This window comes from Monodelphis domestica, chromosome 6 (genome assembly GCF_027887165.1).
Source record: "Monodelphis domestica isolate mMonDom1 chromosome 6, mMonDom1.pri, whole genome shotgun sequence".
NCBI classification, from domain to species: Eukaryota; Metazoa; Chordata; class Mammalia; order Didelphimorphia; family Didelphidae; genus Monodelphis; species Monodelphis domestica.
This window is the reverse complement of record NC_077232.1, coordinates 187897273-187922670: the sequence shown is the minus strand read 5'-3', so window position 1 is coordinate 187922670 and position 25398 is coordinate 187897273. Positions and strand designations below refer to the sequence as shown.

The 25398-nt window shown below is 36.0% G+C and overlaps 1 protein-coding gene across 7 annotated transcripts in view; it reads right to left on the bottom strand.

Moving 5' to 3' along the window:
• The window catches only part of ARFIP1 (ADP ribosylation factor interacting protein 1), a 174040-nt gene that overhangs the window by 80826 nt on the left and 67816 nt on the right, over positions 1 to 25398 (bottom strand). For 5 of the 7 annotated variants that reach the window (XM_056802774.1, XM_016423169.2, XM_007496231.3 and 2 more), the window contains 3 exons: positions 22000 to 22095; positions 20155 to 20267; positions 2991 to 3212 (listed from right to left, as the gene is read on the bottom strand). In XM_056802774.1, coding sequence (XP_056658752.1) covers positions 2991 to 3212; positions 20155 to 20267; positions 22000 to 22095 — 431 coding nt within the window. The remainder of the gene's footprint in view (positions 1 to 2990; positions 3213 to 20154; positions 20268 to 21999; positions 22096 to 25398) is intronic. The other 2 variants (XM_056802775.1, XM_056802776.1) reach the window with 1 other exon arrangement.

Below are 25398 nucleotides of genomic sequence, written 5' to 3'. Positions count from 1 at the left end.
TATAAGCAAAGTAGAGAAACATGGAAAAAATATCCATTTGATCTACTGAAAGGAGAAAAGCACATTACCAAACAAGAAATAGAGGATTACAGAAGATAAAATGGATAATGCTGATAACATAAAATTTAAAAATTTTGCATAAACAAATCAATAAAGCTAACCTTAAAAAGGGAAAACTTTTTGCAGTAATTTTCTCTGATAAAGATCTCAATTTCAAAACAGATAATAAAGAAGTCAAAGAAGGACACTGAAAAAATGATAGGGGAAGTTTTCATGCTGATAATAAACTAGTTTATTTTTTAATCACTAAAAAAAAAGAAACTTTAGGTCAACAAGGATAACCAAGCAATTACTATGCATCAAATGAATACTTTTAGAAACAAATGGCAAAAGTTATACTTTAAAATTAATAATTAATACAAACATTAGTGACTTAGGTTAACAATGTATGTATGATGAAGTCAGTCAAGCAGGTAACCACTTGCTCACTTAACAAGAGCCATTACCACATGAGTCTTAAAGATTGGGCAAGTAGCTGTTCAGATGAATCAGAGCTGCCTCGATGTTTCTGTTACTAATCCCTAGCAGACAAAAAAATATGGTGGTGACTAGTAGTAATTAGACAAGTAGGAGAGTTGTTCATTGCATTCATATACCATAATTTGTCCATCAATTTCCTAAACAATGAGTACCCCTGCCACTAGTTTTAAATTTACTGTCACTACAAAAAGAACTGCTATGAATAATTTTGTACATTTAGATCTTCTTTCTTTAATGTCTTTGGGGTAGAGGTCTACTAGTGCTAACTCCTGATCAAAAAGTAAATGTAATGGGGCAGCTAAGTGGCTCAGTGGATTGAGAGCCAGGCCTAGAGATAGGATATTGTAGGCTCAAATATGGCTTCAGACACTTCCTAGTTGTCTGACCATGGGTAAGTCACTTAACCCTCACTGCTTAGCCCTTATCCACTGTTCTGCCTCAGAACCAATACACAGTATTGATTCTTCTAAGACAGAAGACAAGGGTTTTTTAAAAAAGTATACATATTTTATTAAACTTGTGGACATAACCAATGTAGGAATTTGTTTCACTTAATCATGAATACTTGTTACTATGATATCTCCATCCCTTGCACCCTCACTTCATCCCTCTCCACCCCATAGATCTATGTGGTTTTTTTCTCCCACAATGGAGAGAAAAAAATAAATCTTATTAACTGTAAAAGTAAAAAAGAGTGTTGTTCTCTCCCTAATTAAAAATTGTACTCTACCACATTTCCTTTCCCTGAAAAATTCTTCAGAACTGCTTTCAAACTTTAAATGAACAATATTCACAGAATCTCAGAGATGGAATAATTCTTACTTATAATAGCCCACATTTACTTATGACTTTAAGGACTGAAAGTACTTTATACATATTGCACCATTTAGTCCTCACAATAACTCTTTAAGTCTTAAAAAAGTTAGATGACTTACACAGTCACCAATCTAAAAAGTATCTAAGGAAGGATTGGAACCTAAAATTTCCTGACTCCAAATCCAATGCTCTTTTCATTCTACCCTACTACTTCCCAAAGGATATTTCACTAACATTGTAACATAGTGCTTGTTAACCTGCCATTTAGACCTACACATACAAAAAAAAAATTTCCATTACGGCATAACTGACAAGTGATAAAGAATATAGTCTTTGCTTAAAGGTCTCTGCTGAAGGAACTCACTGTCCAATATCATTTTGAATAGATCAAATCATTATCCTTACATGGAGCCCAAGTTTACCTCTCCTGCTCTTAGCTCTGCCCTTTGGGATCTTAAGAAGCACAGCCAGTGCTTCTTTCAAAAGAAAGCCCTTGATGGAACTATGCACAAAGGGCGATAAAAGAATGTCTACCCTTTGATCCAGCCATAGCACTGCGGGTCTGTACCCCAAAGAGATAATGGACAAAAAGACTTGTACAAGAATATTCATAGCTGTGCTCTTTGTGGTGGCCAAAAACTGGAAAACAAGGGGATGCCCATCAAGTGGGGAATGGCTGAGCAAATTGTGGTATATGTTGGTGATGGAATATTATTGTGCAAAAAGGAATAATAAAGTGGAGGAATTCCATGGAGACTGGAACGACCTCCAGGAAGTGATGCAGAGTGAGAGGAGCAGAACCAGGAGAACATTGTACACAGAGACAAACACACTGTGGTATAATCGAAGGTAATGGACTTCTCCATTAGTGGCGGTGTAATGTCCCTGAACAATCTGCCGGGATCTAGGAGAAAAAACACTATCCATAAGCAGAGGACAAACTGTGGGAGTAGAAACACCGAGGAAAAGCAACTGCCTAACTACAGCGGTTGAGGGGACATGACAGAGGAGAGACTCTAAACGAACACTCTAATACAAATATTAACAACATGGCAATGGGTTCAAATCAAGAAGAACACATGGGATACCCAGTGGAATCACGCGTCGGCTACAGGGGGTGGAGGGGGGAGGAAAAGAAAATGATCTTTGTCTTTAATGAATAATGCATGGAAATGATCAAATAAAATACTATAAAATTAAAAAAAAAAAGAAAGTCCTTGAAACATTTGAAGGAGAGCTAAAATGTGGTCCCAAGTCTTCTTTTTCTTTAGGTGATACAGTCCAAGTTTCTTCATTTATTTGGGGCTCATGCTCATGGGACTAGATGGATCATAAAGGAATTCCTCTAATCCATGCCATACAATTCTGACTATTTATAATAAATAGAGATGCAGGGTATGACAGTTAGAAACTTTGGTTCATTAATAATTTTTTTTAGTATCAATCATTTGTTATTCTTAACTTATTTATGGTTCTAGTGGGTCTTCAGAAGTTTCCCTAAATCATGAAAAAAAAAAAAGAACTGGTCTATAACTCCCTTATAACATATATGTGTTTGTGTATATAAATACATGTGTATTTATGGGTGTTCTCCCTTCCCACCCCCTGTTCCCAATCTATTAGAAGAATCTTACATGGAGTTCCAGGGACTTCAAACTCAGGTCAGCAAATGCATCTCCGAGCTGCCTCTGAGTGTGTATCATCTGGAAGAGCTGGGAGGATAGTGTCTGAGCCAGTTTCAATATATTTTCATATTTTTTCTTGTTTTCTCTTAATATATCAATCTGAGCTTCCAGTTCAAGGTCCACTGTTCTTGAGCCTCGACCCAGCTTCTCAGAGATTATTTGGCGAGTACACTAAAAGCAGAAAGATAAAGTGCATTTAGAAAAAAAAAAGCAAAATGATGTAATAACTTAAAAGTTACATATGCTACAACGTGCAGTGTACACCCTTTTTTGGCTTCCAAAGAGCTAGCTGAAATCTTATGCAATCACCCCTCCCAAGTTCAGAATGTATACTAAATTGAAAAGTGTCTGACTCCTTAGAAGTTTATCAGGACTCAGCAAGAATGTTTACTGAACAAGTCTCAACTCTTACTCATCTGAATATTTACATTTGTTTTCAGACAGTATTTAGAGTTAACTAGCTAATTATATTCTGTCAAATAAAATTTACTTCATTTGGTGAAATATAAACCTTAATTTTTCAGTGGATTCTAGAAACTGTGAATATGGTAGAGTATGGAGTCTTAAGTAGTTGCAAAAAAGTGAACTTTACTGAGTAGGCAAGGAGGCCATGGCAGTTTCTGAACAAGAATAATAATATGGTAATTGGATCCAGTATGATCATGACTTTAAGCCTTACTACCTTTGTGGCCTTTATCTGCTAGTTCTCAGTTTCCTTATTTGTAAAATGAGAGGACTGGATCCCAAGGTCCTAGGTCTCTGCCACCTTTAGATCTATGATTATAGGAATTCAATATAACACTTAAGGGCAAATAGAATAAAAAAGCAAAGAGGTGGCCTTTTCTTACAGGGGAGAGGGTAGACTTGAATATGATTTTAGGCAGATAAGAACCAAGAAGAAAGAGAAATTAGCAATATATGACTGACAATGGTACAGCTGACACTGTTTGACTGACTACCATTTTGTGTTAGATACCACCTCCTTTGGGAAAACTCTTCAGGTTCTCCTCCTACCTGCTTGGCTGCTCCTACTCAGTATCTATTGCTGGCTCATCATTCATATCATCCCTCTAATTAATATGCTTAAAGGCTAAAAAACAGTAGAAGTCTTCTGGGTTCTGTCACCTCTCCTCATTCATTCCTCAGAACCTGCATCACCATTCATTCACCCCTTGTTCCCTGTGGCCACAAAAGTCTCTTTCTCATTAATATTAATTATCTCTTTCTTTTCACAAAGGTCAATTCCCTTTATCTGAGTCACAGGTCCCATTCTCTCCAGTTTTTTGAATATATTACACATTGGACCTGAAGTCTGAGGGCATGGGTTCATGTTTTGGTTCTGATACTAACAGGTATCTGGATATCTATGGGCAAGCTGCTTACTCTGTGAGCCTCATTTTCCTCATCTACAAAATGAAGAAGTTGGACTTGAAGATAAGGATCCTTTGATCTTTCTCTTCCTCCCCTCTCCTGGCTCTTTCCCATATACCTTTATAATGTTCATGCCTCTTAATCCTCTCACAAAAGGCCTGACCCTTCAACTCCAATATAGTTCTGTCTCCACATAAGAACACTCAACTTTTCAATGACTTATCCTCTAATTCTCTTTTAACCCTCATTATCTGGCTTCTGTCTCCTTGACAATGCTAAGATGCTCTTTCAATGATCACTAATGACCTTCTAATCATCAATCTAATGGCCTTTTCAGGTCCTTAGCATTCCTGCCCTCTTTGAAACACCTCCTCCTATAATATGCTTTCTTTTGGGGCTTTAGACAGGCCCTGCTCTCCAGGTTCTTTATCTATGTTTCTTCTGTCTTCTTCGCTGGATCCTCTTCCTATTTCTAATACTTTAAGGAAAGCACTTCCCAAGGCTCAATATTTGGTCCTTTTCTCATTTCTCTCTCTCCTCTTTCCCTTGACAATATCATTCAATTTCTAGGGCTTTAATGAAGGGCTTCTATGAAGATGACTTCCATGCTAAATTTATACTTTCCTTTTGGGTTCCAGAACTGAACCTCTAGATGTGCAATGAGCATCTCCCACAAGATGTTGAAATACTTCCAACTTAACACATTGAAAAGTGAGCTCACTATTTTTCCCTCCTGAACCTAGTGATTCTTCTGAACTACTAGTAAGTGGTACCACCAGAGACTTGTGTCTCATATGAAAACTTTGGTGATATCTTTTTTATTCTTTTCTAAGAAAATTATACAACTAGTTCAAATCTGGCCTCAGATACTTCCTAGCTGTGTGACTCTGGGCAAGTCATTAACTCCCACTGCCTAGCCCATAGCACTCTTCTGTCTTAGAACCAATACATAGTATTGATTTGAAGGTGGAAGGTAAGAATTAAAAAAAAACAAACACTTTTTTAATTAGCAAGAATATATAGCAAGATAAGAGCTACTGTGTTCATCTTGCTCATCACCATACCCAACTAGAATTTTTCCCTTTTACAGATGGAAGCTTTACTCATCTGTAAGCGAAATCAAGTGGTACTTCCATTAACAATTACTGGAGGACATTTTCAGTACAAAGGTCAAAAGAGCTTTTATAGACAAGGTTGAGTGCCAGTTATGTTCTTTGTTGACTCAGTAGTAGACTATTACAGAGAAATAAAGGGTAAGGGGCAGCCTTCACCCTCTGTGGTAGGAAGAAGGTCTAATGAGCAAATGCCTTTTGTTTTTAGGGAACTAAGGAAGTGAGAAGGAAAAAGGAGGAAAGGTTATAACTCTGGGTTATAGTGACCTAGAAATAAGAATATTTGGGTGGCCTTCCTAAAGAGTACTATACTAGTAACCTTTTGTAAGAAGAGGATTCACAAAGCATTATTCTTTGGATTCTAGAACAAATATGCTTAAAAAATATAAATTGCTTCCAGATGTACTTAAGAATTCAAACTGCCAGTTTAAGAAAATATATATTAGGGACGTTAGCCTATTTCCCCATCCCTACTATAATAATGACTTGACAATTAAAAAAAAGAACTATCAGTTTTTTCGCCCATAAGAAGTTGGATTAAATTATCTTTAGAGGTCTATGTTTCCACCTATTCATGTTATTTAGTTTCTCATGTTTTTCTCCAAAAAATATTAATTTTGTCAGTAAAGGGGTGGAGAGTAATAACAACAATTGTAATTAGTATTTACATAGTATTTTAATTTGCAAAGTACTTTATAAATATTACTTCATTTTATTCTCGCAACAACTATGGAGCTGTTATTATACATGAGGAAACTGAAGCAGAATAAAGTTACTTGCCCAGGGTTATCCAGCTTGTAGGTGTCTGAGTCTGAATTTGAACTCAGGTCTTCTTGACTCTAGGCCCAGGGTTCTATCCATTGTGTCACCATCTGTCTCTAAAATCTTTACTCCCACATTTGAGGAAAAAATTCTGATTAAAAAGTGAATGGGCAGGGAGTGGGGAGCTACATGGCTCAGTGGTTTTGTATAATTGAAAATTTGTTACCCTAAAAAAGAACTACATTTCCTGGGAGCCCACTGACTTCCTGTCATTATGTACTTCCTGTAGACAGAGGATATTAGGCATGGACATGGAGGGTCCCGCCCTCTTTGGCTTGTAGCCCATGGTGGTAGTAGTAAGCAAGGGTTTCAACTGGCTGATCAGCCATGGGCATGTGGTTTTTATTTTGTATCCTCTTTACTCCTTGATTTCTAATGATCATTAATAAATCTCTCAAAAATATTACATTTTATTATTTGAGATTTAATTTTCATTTTTACATTTTTGGCAACCATTAGTCAGAGAAGAACCTCTCAATTTCTTAAGAGAGCCTAGATAAAATTTTTTAAGCTATGTTTCTCCTGCCAAGGCTTTTCTCCCTTCCTCACACACCCACCCTCTAAAACTCCAAGGGAACTCCAAACTCTCTTTGGAGCTGCTGTTTTATTTCCACTGTCCTCACTTTTTGCCCAGTAGCCCTCCCTACTGGCCAGGCTATTTTTAGCCGGGTGACTCTTGGGGAAGAAGAGATAAGCCACTTCTCTTGCCCATCTGCTTGAGCCCATGTTCCTCAGTTCCTCACTGCTGCCTCTCGTGTTGCTATTGCTGCTGCTGATACTGCCTGCTCCTGAATCAGCCCCTGCCCTGACCCGGACCACTGCTACTGATCCTGGTGGGCTGCTGATTGTTGCTGCCAAGAAACTAGGTGTTCTTGGAGCTGCTCTCTGGGCCACTGGTAAAAACCGGGGTGTATTTTCCTTAGGCAACAATTAGCCTCTTAACTCCCTCTCCACATGGCAGGGGAAACAAACTGCTCCTTAGCATTTTTACCTCAGGGGGAAGGGGAAAGAAGTTACTCTTCCAAACAAGAAGTAAAAATTGCAAGCATGGGGCATTCTTTGAATGAAGAGTGAATTACCTATTTCAGACAGCTTCCAGTTTTAGGATGTTTTTTCATGAGTGCACTGATTCTTTCATTTATCTTGCCTGAGATTTGGGGGGAAATTCATCTCTCTACAACTCTTTGCCATTTGGGACTTTCCAGTCTCTAAGATTCATCCTGTTAAAGATTCTTCAAACCCATGTTCTCCCTCAATATGGGAGATCCCAAAGCTCTGACAAAAGGAATCTGAATGGATAGAGAAAAGAAATTTAAAGAGACTGGAGGTGAGAATTTTAAGCCTCTTCAGTTTCCATTGTTTTATGAAAGTCTCTGTATTTTATTGTATTTTGCTGATTGCTTGAAGATTTAATTTTATTGCTTTACGTTCATATAATTAATCTGATCAATACTATTTTGTTACACTGGATCATTTTGATCTACTGTGTTTTAACTATTAGATATATTCTGTTGCTTTTCCCCTATGACTAATGAACAAAATATTGTAAAATATTGAATAAGCCCATAAAAAAAAAAACAGCCTTTTTCCTATTTTGGCTATGTTAATTGTCACATAGATGATGGATGGACTCAACCTGGTTAACAACTTTTGAAAAATTTAATGAGCTAAATATCTTAAATTGAGTTTAAGGGGTCTTCAGACATGATTTTTAGATTTTTTCAACACCTCTGATCATTTTGACGGCCTCTGAGTTATTTGTAACAATAGGTAAAGGGTCCATTTTAGTAGCTGAAGTGAAGTACAATTATAATCCCCACCTCCCACATTTGTGAAAATGTGAATGGATGGGACATAACAGTCTCATACCAAAGGAGCTGGAAAGTTGATCCCAGGGCATGGTACCCCTGAATGGCTCCCAAGAGGGAAGCATCTCTCATTTGTAACTCTTCAGCTTACTCCACCCTTCCATCAGAATGATTTAGATTCTTGGTGAAATTTTTAGACCCAATATCAATAGTACAGAGATTTGGTTTTTTCTAGACTCCTCTGTCACATTTTTGTAATGATGGCAGTAAAAGATTAAAATAAAATTAAAAAATATATATATATATAGATCAGTCAAGGTTGACAGATTGCTACACGTTAAAAACTTGTGACAATTATCCATTATCTTCTAAGGTTTTTTTAAAATGTCATACAGCAGACTCATGTGAATTCTAATGATAGGGGGTTTGTTTGTTATTGTCATTAAATGGGTTATTAACACTTTGAGGGATTTTGATGCTTTTTGGATGTGCATGACCAGTTGTATTACTGTTCTTTATAAAAAAAAAGAACTGTTACTTTGTAAATAGAGGATCATGGCCACGTTTGAAAAGGAAAGGGATTTCATTTTTGGGTGAGAAAACTTTGTACTCTACCTTTCCTTAGCTGACACAGTGTGTCAATGATTGTAAGCTATATATTTTTCATTTTTAAAACTTTTTTATTACTGTTTTTGCTTGTATGTACAATATACTATGTTTTTTTCTTTTCTTTTTGTATTTGAAGCACATGTCGCCAGTATTGAAATTTTAACTTTTTTGATTTTGCAGTAATATAAGTTTAAAATACATTTGCCTTAATATCAGTGCATACCCCAAAAGCTTTAGACTATAAAAATTATGCCACTGACTGTTTAAAAAAATATATGGGTCTTTGCTTAATTATTCTGTCTGATTCCAGGAGAAGGGAATACAAAAAGAGCCACTGCACAGTGCCAAAGAAGCACAAAGCTACTTGTATAGTGACAATTGTAAACCTCAAAATTTCTTAGACTTATAAATGTTGGAAATTTCACCATTGGGAAATTTCATACTTGAAAAATTTCCTATTGATAGTGGGTCTTGACTATTGGAATGTGAACCCCATTGGCATGGGAGGTTCCTTCTCTTCCCTTCTTAAGATTACTTTAGGACAGAAACCTTTTGCTGAACAATGGAAAGGACTTTGACCTATGCTTAAGCATAGAACAGGAATTTCTTTGAGTCATGATTGATTTTAGAATTGATACAATGGAGATACTTGGAATCAATCTCCACCCTAGATCAAAATTTAATTATTCCAATCTCTACCCTACTCAGGTTAACAGGATTTAGAAAGGGCTGTAGCAAAGGATCAAAGATTTAATTATTTGAAAATATGACCTTCAACAGACATGTGCAAAGCCAGAGACCTCTGGGAGGTCCTGGGTTAAGCTAGAGCCTCCATTGGCACAGGGAAATTGATGGACAGGTGATTGGTAGATGTGAGGACTGAGGGGAGGGAACTTGGATGGTTTCCTTAAGGATAGGGGGGTCTGAAGACTCGAGGGGGGTTGAGGAGTTTGGTCGGGGTGATTGCGGTGGACTCGGAGAAGCTTGCGCTGAAGGAAGCTGAAGGTGGGGGCCCCGGAGACTGTTTCTCCATTTTTGGTCACGTGAGTAATAGGGACTGATCTCCTTTCATTGCCCCAGCTATCTAAGGGCTTGGGCCTTTTGGCCCAGCCTAAACAGAAGGGGTATTTAAGCCCTATTCCCTTCTCTTCCCTTTCTCTCTCCCTCTATCTCCCTATCTCTAATTCCTTTCTTCCTCCTGTTTGTAATTAAAACTCCATAAAAGGTTGACGGCTGACTTGAGTTTTCATTAAGGAATTACATAGCTGAATTCCTTGGCGACCTTAAATTAATATATATCAGTCTTTTAAAAGTGATTTCCTTGTCACACAATAGAGCATAAGGTCAAAAAGGACCAAACCAATCCAGGCAGGATTGATGAATTTCTAAGCCAATACAAAAGGACTTCAATCTAGTGTGAGACTTGAGGTTGCGACACTTGACATATGTTAAGACATAGGACACTTTGTACCACACTCTTTGTGAAATATTCACAGACAAGTACCGAAGTTTGGCTATCATTCTGGCTCCCCCTATCCCTGAGAGTGAAGGTAAAATCAGACCAGGGAATGACACTTCCCTATCACACAAAAATCTAGTCCTTTTTTCTTTCTTATAATATGGCAACTTTCTGTAGTCATGGCTACTGATTGGGCAAGTGCATAATTACATAAATCACTTTAATTGGGTCCTGATTCAAGGACCTGTTATAAAGTTATTTTTCTTTTACTTAAAATTTTTACACATAAGACTTTGATAGTATATATTTCATCCAGAAATTATTTTTTCTTTGGATTTTTTTTTGTTTTTGATTTCTCTTGTCAATTGATTCATATACCTCATAATTCAGCCATGCATCCTTAAGTGATCCCTGTGTTTTTTCAACACCCTCTTCAGGAGGGAACTTATAATTATTCTAAAATGCAAAGTTTAAATTCTTTTTGAGAGTAATTTTAGGTTAAAACATGCTACCTCTCTGAATCCAGAAAGTGAACTGTTTGGAGAAGGCACCATGAAGATGCCTCCACAGACCACAATCTGCACCAGAAGATCCAGAGTGAACTTTGGGATGTGGTGATTCGAACTGTGTGGGGTTGAATGTATTTGTTTTGTATGAATGCTTTTATGCTGAAAGGGACTGCATCCTAACTGGCTTTTTGTCAATGAGCCTAGTAATCATGGGTTTGTTCTTTTCTCTTTTATCCCCAAATTACTGTAATTTAAAAGTTGATTATGTTAAATGATCAAATTGGGGAGACTAGCCACCCCCAATTGATCATCAGAGGGAATGTAAAATTGAAAATCTGTTACCCTAAAAAAGAACTACATTTCCTGGGAGCTCACTGACTTCCTGTCATTATGTACTTCCTGTAGACAGAGGATATTAGGTGGGGACATGGAGGGTCCTGCCCTCTTTGGCTTACAGCCAGCATGGTGGCAGTGGTAAGCAAGGGTTTGGACTGGCTGATCAGCCATGGGCATGTGGTTTTTATTTTGTATCCTCTTTATTTTTTGATTTCTGATGATTATTAATAGATCTCCTAAAATAGAATTTTTTATTACTGAGATTCAATTTTAATTTTTACAGTTTGAAAGCCAGGCCTAAAGATCCTGGGTTCAAATCTGGCTACAGATACTTCCTAATTGTGACTCTGGGTAAGTCACTTAACTTCCATTGCCTTTCCCTTACAGCTCTTCCGCCTTAGAATCAACATACAGCACTGACTTAATGATGGAAGTTAAGGATTTTTTAAAAAGAAGTGAATCAGAGCTTATTTCCTAAGTGCTGATTCTTGCTACCATAAAAAAATTTTACAAGAGGAGGAAGGAAGCCTACAATTATTGGCCTGCTGCCAACTTAGCCCTATATTAAGAAGTTGCATGATAGAATGAGAATAGTACTAGACCTGATCCTAAAAGAACTTGGGTTTGAATTCTGCCTCCTACCTTAGAGTGTTTGTTTACTCATCTGCCAAAAGAGGATCAAGAGTATAACTTGAAGAACTTATCCCAGAAGGTTGTATGAGCTTTTACCAAGATAATGCGCACAAAGAACTTTGTAAACTTTTAAATATTCTTAAGGAAAAAAGGTGGAAAAATAGAATGAAGAGTGAACACAAGCATCAAAGTAGGTAGATAGGGACACATTACATCAGAGTAAAGAAACTGCAAAACAAAGAGTGCTAGGAAAAGAGAAGGTAGGTACCCAGGTACAAAAGGCAGATATCAAAAAGTGAGCTAAGGTAGAAAAGTAGTATGGGGACATGGGTGAAAATATTAACAAATGAGTAGGGCAATGGGCCAATCAATGAACGAATGAGACAACGTAAGAAGAAAAATAGACCTGAAAGTTTAGAAGATACTGCATTTAGAGAAAGGAAAGATAGGCAGATGAGGTTCAGTGGCAACCCTGGTGATAGAGAGTCTGAAGGATTTTTTAGGGCATTTAGTGTTTTGGAAATGTGCCAAGTAAACCTGCTCTGGAAACTAAAATCTAGGTTATTCTTCTAATAAAGAGTAAGGCAGATTTCTTCCACATCTCCTATTCTAGGCCAAAAGAAAGGAACATATGTAATAATTTGTTTTCATGCACTATTGGAAAAAATAGCAATTTGATAGCAAGTTGATCTATATAAAAGTATAAATTGCACATAGTCAGATCCTGATTTAGTTATGTAAATAGTTCTTGCTCTCTCTCCTCAATTAGGTTACAATAACACAGTAACTTTTATGTCCCTAAAACTGTTACCCCATATACTCTCAAGTAACAATTTAATTTAAAATGGAAACAAGACCCAATACATACTGATCACTTTAAAGATAATATTGTTTCCTAGCATCATTTGGTTATAAGGATTTAGTTCAGAAGAATTCTTGTCATCACATTCCTTAAGTCCAAAGTATATTTGTAACACTAATTTAGAAAGGCATATTCTATGTACAAAATGGAAAAAGTAACATCATGTGAAGTGTGAATCAGACTTTCTTTGTCTAGCATCAGCAACTTTAAAATTGATCAACCAAAACTGAAAACACCCCTATTTAACACTTTGTAAGCCATCAAGTAAGAGAATTCCCAAGTCACTTACTTGGAGAGTTCCACACTTTTAACCCAATCAATCAGAAACTTGTGAATCTTATGATAAGAGCTGATACCTTCAGAGGCCTTTGATAAGAGTTGATACCTTCAGAGTATGAAAAGTGTGAATCCCAGACACTGCCCCCTGGGCAGTGCTAGGCAATTTGGAAGTTGTGACTGGCCCCTATGAAGAGGAGAAGGGACAAAAAGGACTATAAAAGTCTTGATCTTTGGTCGTTGTCTTCAGTAGTTTTTGACAGGTGAGCTGCCTCTTGGAGGTAACTTGGGACTTGGACTGCCTCTTGGATTAGTGACTAGCTTGCTTTCCTTTCATGGTGTTTGGAGAGAGATTAGTTTCAGAGAGGCCTTTCCTTCTTGGAGGAGGCCATGTGGGTGGAACTCTAGGTCCTCCAGTCGAGGGTTAACAAGCCCTGCTGGCCTGAGCTGAGCACTGGAGCAATGTTTAATGTGACAGGGTAGACATCCTCTCTAACCTCTTTTTGTATTTCTCTACTTTCACTCTTTCCACCTTTTTTTAAATAAAAGCTATTAAAAATCATATTTATTTGAGCTATAATATTTTAAATCGGTGACCACAAGATTATTTTAGAATCCTCCTATGTTTACTCAAACCCTTAAATTTAATTCCTTACAAAAAACCATCAAACATAATACTTTTCTCAAGCCCAATTCTGTTCCCATAGTTTAGACAGGTCTGCATTAAGAGAAAAACTTTAAATAAAAAGCAATCAGGGGCTGTGGGAAGACAAGAATATTAATATACTTTGGTGGAGCAATCAATCTGTCCATCCACTGTGCAAGAAAAGAAGAAGTCAGTGAAATCTTTATACTATTTGACTCAAGGCTCCTACTATTGGGCATATATTCTTAATAAGATTGCGAAAACACAGACCCCTTTATACTTAATACTTATGGTAATACTTTTTGTGGTAGTTAAAGATATAAAGGAGGTACTGACTGATGGGATACAGTTAAGCAAATAATGGTATATTAATTGGATGAGATATAAATGCTTTGTAAGAAGCAGGGAATACGAGGAACTCAGAAAAATTTGAGAAGTCTTCTATAAACTGATGTATGGTTAAGTCAAACCAAAAGTATAATGTGTAAAAGGAATAAAAATGAAAACACCAAAAAGGAAGTATGGTCTAAGTAACCATAGACCAATCTTGACCCTGTGAAGAGGTGAAGCAGAATTTCCCTCTTCTGTAGAAAAGTGAGGGGAGCTACAGGTGAGATGCTACAATACAGTCAGCTGGATAGCCAGTGTCCTTTAGCTTTTGTTTCTTATGGTCTCCTTCCCCCCCAAGATTATATGGTGATCTCATTTTTTAATTTGTCCTTCCAATCCTTCCCCCTTCCCCAACATGGTAGGCAATGACACAGATTGTACATGTGTTATCATACAATACATATGTTCATATTCATTATGTTGTGAAAGAAGACATTTATTGCTTACACTAGAGAAAAATTCATGAAGGAAAAAAATGAAGAATGGTATGCTTTAATCTGCCTTTAGATTATTTTTGTCATGCATGAGTCTCTTTTAGTTGTCCTATATCCTTGCATTGCTGATAATACTTAATTCATTCACAGTTGATCATTGTACTTTATTGCTGTTATTGTGTACACTGTTCTAGTTCTGTGCACTTCACTTTGTATCACTTCATGAGTCTTTCCAAGGTTTTTTGCTTTCATCTTGTCTGTCATTTTTTATGGCACAGTAGTATTCTATACCACAGCTTGTTCAGTAATTCCTCAATTGATGAACATTGCTTCAGTTTTCAGTTCTTCTTCATCCCTCAAAAGAATTGCTATAAATATCTGTACAAGTACATCCTTTCCCTTTATCTTTGGTATACAGATCTAGTGTAGGTATTGCTGGATTAAAAGGCATACACAATTTTTTGGCCCTTTTGGAATGGTTCCAAATTGCTCTCCAGAATGGTTTTATCAACTAAGAATTCTACCATGAGTTTTTTCCCAATTTTTCCACATCCTCTCCAACATATATCATTTTTATATCATATTAGCCAGTCTGATAGATGTGGTGGTACCCCCAAGTTATTTTCATTTTAATTTCTCTAATCAATAATGATTTGGAACATTTTTTCAGATGACTAAAGATAGTTTTATTTTCTTCATCTGATGTTTAACTGCTTTTCCTAGACTGATTCTTTATTATAGGAAAGAGCTGCCAGGGAAGAAATTTAATCAGCTTCCATTTTTGATATGTCATGAATATTTTTCACAGGCCCTCTGCTGCCATTAAAAAAGGATGATTAGCAACAACAATTTGGTTGACCCTGAGGTAATGAACATACCATAGGGAGTTGTATCATTGAGAGAGGCAGATAGACAGACAGACAGACAGACAGACACACACACACACACACACACACACACACACACACACACAGATCTATTAAAGTTAATCAATCTGGCAGGCTAGAAGTGGTAAAGTTGGAAGAAAAAACACATCAAAATAAGATTAGTCTCCAACAGTTTCTTGGAATAAAAAATTCTATCTTATGTTAATTGACTAATAATAATTTGGCTTACAAAACAAATAAAAAGGGAGTTAGAATTACAAAACAAAAGCCTCTTACCAACAAGACTCTGGTAGTTTCTTAGGCAAAGAAAGAAGGCCCAGTTAAACAATTACTTTTAAGACTGGATGGAGAAAAAGTGAACAGATGTGGCACATCTGGGAAAGAAAAAAGAAGTTAAAATCTAATCCCCCCAATCCTTCACAGATAAGGCCTAGGGAGTTCTAAAAGATGGACAGATAAGATGGCAAAGAAATGTTTTCTCTTGTGGAAAAAGTTAAAATACAATAACTTTGTCATTAAAATGTTATAAAAACAGGGAACACTGGAGGCAGCTGGGAAGCTCAGTGGATTGAGAACCAGGCCTAGAGATGGGAGGTCTCTAGGTCTCTAGGTTCAAATCTGGCCTCAGACACTTCTCACTGTGACCTCGGGCAAGTCACTTAACCCTCATTGCCTAGCCCTTATCACTCTTCTGCCTTGGAACCAATACACAGTATTGATTCGAAGATGGAAGGTAAGGGTTTAAAAAAACAAAAACAAAATGGGGAACACCACATATGCATACATCCAGTAAAAGGCCTTAAAGAATCATTTAGGTCAGAAAAGAACAGGATGTGATTTTTAGCACTAAATTTGAGATTTTTATTTTTAAAATAAAAGGAACCTTTGTTAAGAAGATTCATGTAAATTCAATTTTGATAGACATGGAATTAACAAACCTAACCCTAAAAATCATAAGGCATAAATATTCTTAAGAGGTCTATGAAAACCTGAAATTAAACCTGTCAACGCTGCAAAAGTAAAGAAAATAACATTTTTAGTTGTTTTAAATGTCAGGGTAGAAGAGCCTCTAATTTGAGGGAAACCGGAGAAACAGGCCTAGCAAGAAAAAGAAAAATTATGATTGTCATTGGGAAAATTAAGAAAATAGTTCAGTATTTGGAGCAGAAGAATCCTCTAATTCTTTTTGGGGCTTTCTGTACTGTCACTAAGCTCATTAGGGACTGTAAGTGATACTAAACTGCCCAGTGTAGCCAGATTCTGGTAATGGGTTTTATGCAGTTATGTATAAAATGCTTCTTACCCTATCCCCTGATCTCAGTCAAATCATCATTACCATATAGTAGATCCTATGATTATATAGTTAGATTTACCCATTTTTCTTCTAGCTTTCTTACTTGGTTCTTGAACTCCTTTTTGAGTTCCTTGAGGGCTTGTGACCAATTTCCATTTTTTTTTTTGAAAGTTTGGATATGTTTGCTTGTTTGTCACTTTCTGCTGTTGCTTCTGTATTTTGCGCTTTTCCTCCATAGAAATTATTCAGGGTCAAGAGATTTTTTTTGCTGCTGCTTATTTCTTTTGCCACTAATAGATTGGGGTTCCTGCACGTTGGTCATTGCTTTCTTAGCTTCTGCCTTGCAGGGCTCTGCCTTGGTAGTATCTTCCATTCCCAGTCAGAAGCCTGAGTGAGGGCAGGTAGCTCTGTGATGTTCTTTATGTAGCATGCTTTAAAATGTTTTGCCCTGAGGCTATCTTTCCAGCCCCTGCTGCCTCTGCTGTAGCCAGTCTCGCTTCTGCTCCAGCTTCTGCTGCCCAGGCTCTATGCTCTTCATCCCTGAGTACCAAGTCTCGCTGCCAAGGTCTAGCACTGCCCTCAGGGGTAAGTCTGTGGTGCTCTCAGTTAGCCCTGCAGAATTCAGAGATTGCCCTAGCCCACCCTCTGACTCTTCTATGGTAGGTGGTGTGGGGAAGGGGTGATCAGCTCACGCTTTGGGAAGTGTAATTTTGCCCCCTTATAGCATGGAAATCCCCAAACACTGCCTGCCTTTAAGGCTGCATTCCATGGGAGAGCCCCTTTATTTGTCTGATTTTTATTTCTGTCCTTTAGAGATGCTTTGTAATGATCAGTTGGAAGGAGACTCAGAAAGCTCCTGTTACTCACTCCTTTGTCATCTTAGCTATCCCCCCCCCCTTAAATCTAGATTATGGAAGATTTACCCTGAGAGATTTTTAAGTCACCGTGGTTGAAATTAGTCAGTATATTTCCAAGGGATGTTTTTACCAAGTACTAAGTGACAGGGTAGATATAAAAGGAACAAAAATGAAAAAGTTGATGTTTTTTTCATGAAGATATTACACTTTTTCTTATTACTTTCTAGAAAAAGAGTAAAAAACCAATATTAAGATCCATAATTATGTTTATTATTATCCAGAACCATTTCAGGGGAAAAGATTCCCCCGGATTAGCTCTTAAAAATTTAGCTTAACTTCTCTCAACTCTTTGCCTTTATTAATGAATATAGATGATTAAAGTGTCAGAATATTTAAAGTCTCTGCATTTCATTGTTATAAAATTATTACTAAAGATACTTTTTTTTTGACCATAGGATTTTTTAAAAGAATATTTTTCCATGGTTACATGATTCATGTTCTCTCCTTCAACTCTTCCCTCCCCACTCCCAGAACTGACAAGCAATCCCACTGTTACACATGTTTTAATACTCAAAATCTATTTCCATATTATTTACTTTTGTAATAATCTTTTAAAAACCACAATCACAAATCATATACCCATATAACCAAATGATAAATCATGTTTTTCTTCTGCATTTCTACTCCCATAGTTCTTTCTCTAGATGTGGATAGTATTCTTTCCATAAGTTCCACAGGATTGTTCTTGATCAGTACATTGCTATTAGTAGCAGAGTCTATTACATTTGATCATGTCACAGTACATTAGTTTCTGTGTACAATAATCTCCTGGTTCTACTCATTTCACTCCACATCAGTTCACGGAGGTCTTTCCAGTTTACATAGAAATCAAACAATTCATCATAAAAAAAGATACTTCTAAGGAAGCTAAGATGTGCATTTTAGGAGTACTGATGAAAGGAAGACTATTTACAGGGAGTAACAACTTGGCTGCTTGATAATTTCCCCTAAAATAGCATCACATCTTATAGTTCTTTTTTCCTGAGAGGCAGTATGGCTTAATTGACAAAGTATTTGATCTAGAGTCAGGAGCTCCTAATTTCCTCAGCTGTGAATGATATTAATATTTGCAGCATTTACTTTGTAGGATTATGAGGCTCAAATGAGATTATAGAAAGTTTGTCTAATGCTATGGTACTATATGAATACTAATTATTGTTACAATCATATGGGTGTAATTATTAAAATAAACCTTTCACTTGACAAATGGTTTTTATTAAATAGCAAACTGTCCTGCATTTAAAATATTATTCAATTCACAAAAAATTTAGAATTATTATAAGTATATATTTGTGCCATAAATATATATTTATACATTACAAAATAATATATAATTTCTAAAACATTATTATACACAATTTTTCAGGATATATTCACTGTACAACATAAGAGATACAGGCATGATGAAGAAAATATTTTTCAGCAGAGCAATCTTGGGTAAGACAAAAGGGGAAATGCTCTGGATAAAAATACATGTATTTGTACCTGTGCACATATATAACTACAGATACCTATATATGTAGTCCTTAAATTATAAACATTTAGAAATGACCCTTTTGACCTTACATCCTCAAAGCCAGTGATGGTGAACCTAAGGTATGGGGGGGGCCATGCAGACAGATACTTGGAAATCCCCCCCCCCCACTGAGTTCATTACTAAAAAGGCAGAGGTACTTGGGTGAAGCTGCTTCCCTCCCCCTCTCCACTGTGCCTGACATTTTTTCACATCACTTATTCCTCTGCCCAGAAACCCAATGGGAGCACTTCCCTCCCTCCCTGCTGGGGTGAGCATGGCACTCTGTTTCTGATGGGGGGATAGCACAGCACTCAGTCTAGGGTGTGGGGTAGAGGAGGAACCTGGCATTCCATTTTTAAAAGGTTTACCATCACTACTCTAAGCCATACATAAATAGCTGCTCTTAGTGCCTTTGCCCTCTTATAGTATTTTGCATATTGTAGATGTTTTTGGACAAAGAGATTATTCACCTTCTAAGAAGAGCCCTCCAACCCTGCCCACTGAGCCCTCTTGTTATTAGACTTCAGAAAGCCTCCGGTCTCAGAACACAGAATGGCTTTAAAGAATTTTGGAGTTCAAATCTTCTAATACTATTTTAATAACATTATGGGTTAAATAAAAATATGACCTTTCTATGGACTGGCCTTGGAAATTATTTGTGAATTATAGCAGAAATTCTATAAGAATCAATCAATGACTATTTATGCCAGGTGCAGGTGACACAACAAGCTCCCTCAATCCCAATCACTCCCCCAAATAATCCCTGCCCTCAGTTTATAGTATATTTTAGTGGGGGGAAATAATAGGTACATGTGTTAAGTTCTATACACTATAAAAAAACCAGTATAAAAACCTGAAAACTGTCTATGTCAGGAATTGTATATTATTCAGGCATAGCTATTTTTACCATTTACACTGGCAGGGAGCACAGCCTTTCATGCTTGTATATCCTTATGAGGTACAAAGAAGGGAACTTCAGAGAGGCAATGGGATTGGGTAGAGTTTATTGCATTCCAAGGTAACATGTGACACCATGCTTATATTTAATTTATATTTGACAAGCACTTAATAAATTAATGCCAATTGTTTGCAAAGCACTCTATAGGCCAAACCTCCTTTTCATTACTGGCCCTGCTAATTTTATACATTATGCTGAAAACAGTCAATAGACAAGCTTTGCAGTTATTCAGACAGTTATGTAAATATATAATTCTGTGATAAAATTTTCAAACCTTATAAGTGTTCAGGCTCCATTTTCTTACAAGCTCTAATTTCTCCATTGCAGGATTTTTAGTTTCATCTGCTAAAATAACTGGTCCACTTTTCTGCTGTGTTCTCTGGTCACCTACATGATAATAACAAAATACATGTAAACATAAAAAGGAAAAACCTAACACTGATAAAATTTTGTTTAAATTATTGAACTGTGAAAAATTAATTTTCTACAAAACAAAGGTCTAAAACTTGTTGAGGTCTATGAAACTTTCCCACTGGCTAGGACAAGTAATTCCTATTCTCTATAGGAGCTTAGCAAGTCCAGAAGGCATTTTATTACCATACAGATTCTAATGCAAATTTCATACTCTGGTTAGGAAAGAGTAAATAACCTATGGCAAAACTTAATAACTAGTTCAGTCTTACGTGAATTACATTGGATAGGTCACTTAACCCTCTTGGATCTCTGAGATGAGATGCTTTGCCCACATTATTTTTAATGTTCCTTTTTAGTCCTAAATTTAAAGAATCTATAAAAATTTAAAATAGTCACTAAAAACTCCTTATTACCCACAAGAAATGCTGTCATTAGTATTCTTATGTGATCAAATACCTTTACCTGAGGGGGAAAGGGCAATATTAAATGACACAAATGCTAGGGATTTTGTAAGAAGCAAGGATAATCATTCTTTAATCAAGTAGGCCCACAAAAATTTAAAACAAAGGCATTTTATACACAAAACTTATTAATTACAACAATGTAAAAAGTGCTATTTAATGTATAGAAAAATCTTTAGTAATATAATTGAAATATTAAATAACTATTTAATAATATTAATAATTGAAATAAGGAACAAATAATTAAGTATTTGGAACAGACTTTTTAAAAAGGGATTTAGTTAGCATAATCAAAGAAGGGAAATAAGCACTGGCTCTGGGATCAAAGGACCTATACTCAAATTATGCTTCTCAAACACTACCTGTATGACTTTTGGCAAGTCATTGAACCTTCATAGGCCTCAGTTTTCTTAACTTTAAAATAAGGGCATATGACCAGACAGCATCTTAGATTGCTCCCAGTTTGAAAACTACATCACTATGCCCTATGATCCCTGTGAACAAAACACCTTGCAAAAGATTTTTTTAAAGACAAAAATGGGGTACCTACAAAAATTTAACTTGCCCCATTCAATCTTAAATTCAAAACCTACTCTTCTTCTTACTGTTTTCCATTCCAAAATATGAAGAGAACACTATATATGTCTAAAGGCAGAGTTTACACAAAAATCTCATTCACAAAGCAAATATAGTCATAAAATAGTCCATTAAAAACAGGCTTATAATTTTTTGAAGTTGTTTTTTTCCCTTCCCACATCATAACATATATACATTACCCAGGCCTATAATGATAAGTGCAACAGAAACTAAAAAGAGGAAAACAACCCTTATCAATCCCATTCCCACTACAAAATTACTTGAGTTAAAGATGCATTTATTTAGTTGGAAAAACAGGATAAAGCTGCAAAGCCATAAAGCTGAGCGTTTAGGGACAAACAGATACACCTAAATTTTCCAGAACTAAGCAAGGAAGTAATTAACTAGTATAACATTTCAGGTATTTTACCTTAGGAGAAGGTAAAGTATAAGATTTAGCTCATCCTACTAATGTCAGAAAAGACAGAAAAATATGCTAAGTATAGAAAGCACAAATGTCTTCAATCAAGGTATTAAAAATGGCAGCCATCAAAAAAGCAGGAATTACACACACCTAATAATACAAGGCAAGTGATTATAAACTGTAGGGGATTAGTGTAGCTTCAGCAGTGGCAAAGAGGGACTTATCCAGGCAATGCTGTGAATACCTGTAGGAACAATTAAGTCCCTTCCTTGTTCAGCCAGTCTGCTAGCTGCAGCACTGCTAGGAGATATAACAGAAGACATGGGTGGTGCTGGGGAACCTGAAAAGGGCATATACATTTAACTGTGAAAATCCATTTTTCTTCTCTTAAAATACACTGTACATTTTCAACATATTAAACAGATCATTTTCACTGACAAATGAGTTAGTGTCTTTAGGAGAGGCTAAAACTAGAATGAAAAGATAAAGTGAAGGAAGGGGTGAGAGTCTATCGAATGAAAGGAAGGTGGTTGAACTGAACTTCCACAAAACCTTTTCTTTAAATTGCTACACAAATTTCAAAAAAAGATATGTATGTATATATAAAATATATGTCTGTAAAGCTATCTTTCATAGTTTGTTTATATCATTCAATAGTTGTTCCCAAGGGACAGTAATTTTATTTTGATAGTTCATAAAGTTTTAAAAGTTGTTTATTTTGATAAAAGAATTAAATACAAATTCTTTAAATCATCAGTCCTTAGTGGTTTACTTAGGATCTGATAGATTATTTTGCAGGGGGAGAATGGAAGTTCATATGCAAACATATATACATATAAACATATAAATATATGAACAACCTAGGTTTCAGTTTCAAATGAATATACATAAATACACATATATGCATGCATCCCCACCCTCAACCAAATTACAGGCAGCCTAACAGTGGCTCTCTAGCCACTCTGAAATCAGACACTAAGATCTCAATGCCCTATGCATCTTCTCTAAGACTAACTTATTCTTGCTTATCTGTATTTGTGCGATTTCCTCATCTAGTTTTCAGTTTGCAAATGAAATTACTGGTTCAAAAAAAATCTTCAAACCATATCATGTTTCTCGAAATTCTCAAAAAAATTAAGAAGTCACAAAATTAACTATATTATAGATTTTCATTCTGAACAAAATATACCTGCCTCATGTATATGGAGGGTGGAGAGTAACTTGTTAGACATTCTTTCAACATACTATCCCACCATTTTGTTTAAGTGCCAAAATAAGGATTCTTTTGTCTACTTGATGGTGGATAACAGAGTTAAACTCTTCTGAGCGATTAAAGATCTTAATGTTCCAGGGCTTGATACTATCTGTGTCAGTCATTTGTAAACAAGAGGCCTTTGCCTTCTTAGAAAGTACCCCCTTTTCCCTTTAGACTCTGTAGCAAATATCTTTGTATTCACATCTTATTGTTTGTATTTTGTGTGATAATAATCATAGGGTTATGGAAAAATATGAATGAATTAGCACACATTAAAATCTATTCATGAGTCTCTTTCTTATCAATCAGCAATGAACGTATTCCTATTCACTACTTATATAGTAAACAATTTCATCATTCTTCAATGTACACTGAAGGCAACTAGATGATGCAGTGGATAGAGTACCTGGGCTAGACTCAAGAGATTGAGATCAAATCCAATCTCTGACACTTACTAATTGTGCAACCCCTGGGCATGTGTCTTAACCTCTTTTTTGTCTCAGCTTCATCATCTATATAAAATGGGGATAATAATAGTACGTACCTACCTCCCAGGATTGTTGTGAAGATCAAATGAGATAATAATTTTGCAGTGCTCAGAACAGTACCTGGTACATTGGTAGTTTTATATTGAAAAGTCCACTTGAAACCATGGTACAACCCACTTCTGGCATTAGAGAACCAGTGATCAAATCCTTCCTCTGCTGCTTGCAACTTGTGTTGCTGTCACTTAACCTCCTGGTGTCTGGGCTTCCTCACCCATAAAATACTTACACCACCTATCTCATATGGTCATTATGAGAAAATGCTTTGGAGTCTAAAGGCAGTATGTGGGATTGTATTCAACAGGTTGTCCAAAAAGTCCACCTGTTATGGATCACAGAATGACAGCTAGAAAGGTCCTTAGAATTCATCTAAACCAATCACCACACTTAATATATGAGGAAATTTCTTTCATCTTTTAAGGAATTGTATATGATAATGTTCACATAGATGACATCTTATTGAAACTTTTAAGGTTGTATTTTGCTCTCCTGAATAAAATACTTTTTGATTTTCAACCAAAATAATGGTGAAATTAAGAAATTTAAATTTGGATGGTATCTACCAATACAATGAAAATTTCAATTTCAGTAAATTCAGTAAAAACTAATTAAAAATATGTGCCTAAGTCAGTTACTTCAGTATGCTATACTTTCCTCATAAGTGTTTAAAAGCATTTAAGGACATGGGAATCTCTGAGATAAACCCAAATGAAACAACTTTTCAATGTTTGATAAGGAGTCAGATCCTGAAAGTCTAATGAGTAAAGCAAACAACTAGCAGTAGCAGAGTCACATTAAAACATGAGTTCTCAACTCTTAAGTTCACTGTTCTTTCCACTAATTACAGTGTTGAAAAAAAAGTTATTCATGGAATTCTTGACCTAGAATGATAATCTAGCATATATAGCATTTTAAGAAAAGATACTATTTAAAATAGTCAAGACATAGGTAAACTCCTATTAAAATACGACTGGCTAAGTAAGTGATATACTAGACAGAATGTCAGGCCTAGAGTTGGGTGGACCTATGTTAAAATCTGGCCACAAGACTCTTTACTTAGCTGTGTGATCCTAGGCAAGTCATTTAAGTTCATTTGGGTACCCTTTAGAGTTGTTACTAGGACAGAAAGTAAGAGTAAAAAAAAAGCTAGTTGTCTTTACTTTCATTAATTTCATAGCCTTTCTTAGTAGCCTGAAGCCTTGCTTCATTCTAGTGTTCCCTCTGCTAATTATTTACAATTTACCCTCTAGATATAGTTTGTCTGAACATATCTTCTAGACTGAATTCCTTGACAGCAGAGACTACCTTTAATATTCTTTGTATCCCCATCCCAGTGCTTTGCAGTGTAATACACAGTAGGCGTATGCCTACTGACTAAATTCTTAGTAAAATGTGAAAATTTCCCCCTTACATTTTCAGTTCAATTTCTTCTATAAGTTTTATCCTCTGCAGAAAATAGCTTGCCCATGTTACCTGTATAACAAATCATCGCCTACCTGAAAGCCAGTTATTATACCATACATTTGTAGTTCTTAACTGCTCTATCATATGTCCCCAGGTCCTAGTTTCAGATCCTTTAATTATTACTGTTGAAAATCTTTGGTATTAGTCCAATTTCTCCATCCTTCAGTGTAGATAAACATAGAACCAAAGATGGGCTTCAACAATTATAATTATAGCAGAATGAGTGCTTTCCTTTAAACCTATTTTGGAGTTATATTCATTTTGAAAAAAATTCCTTAAAAGTATTTTTCCAAAATCCAAAACACTTTGATTTTTTATATGTTTATTAAAGTTTAAATTATTAAGTTGCTTCTAAGGTAAAAAAAAATGGCCAGATTTT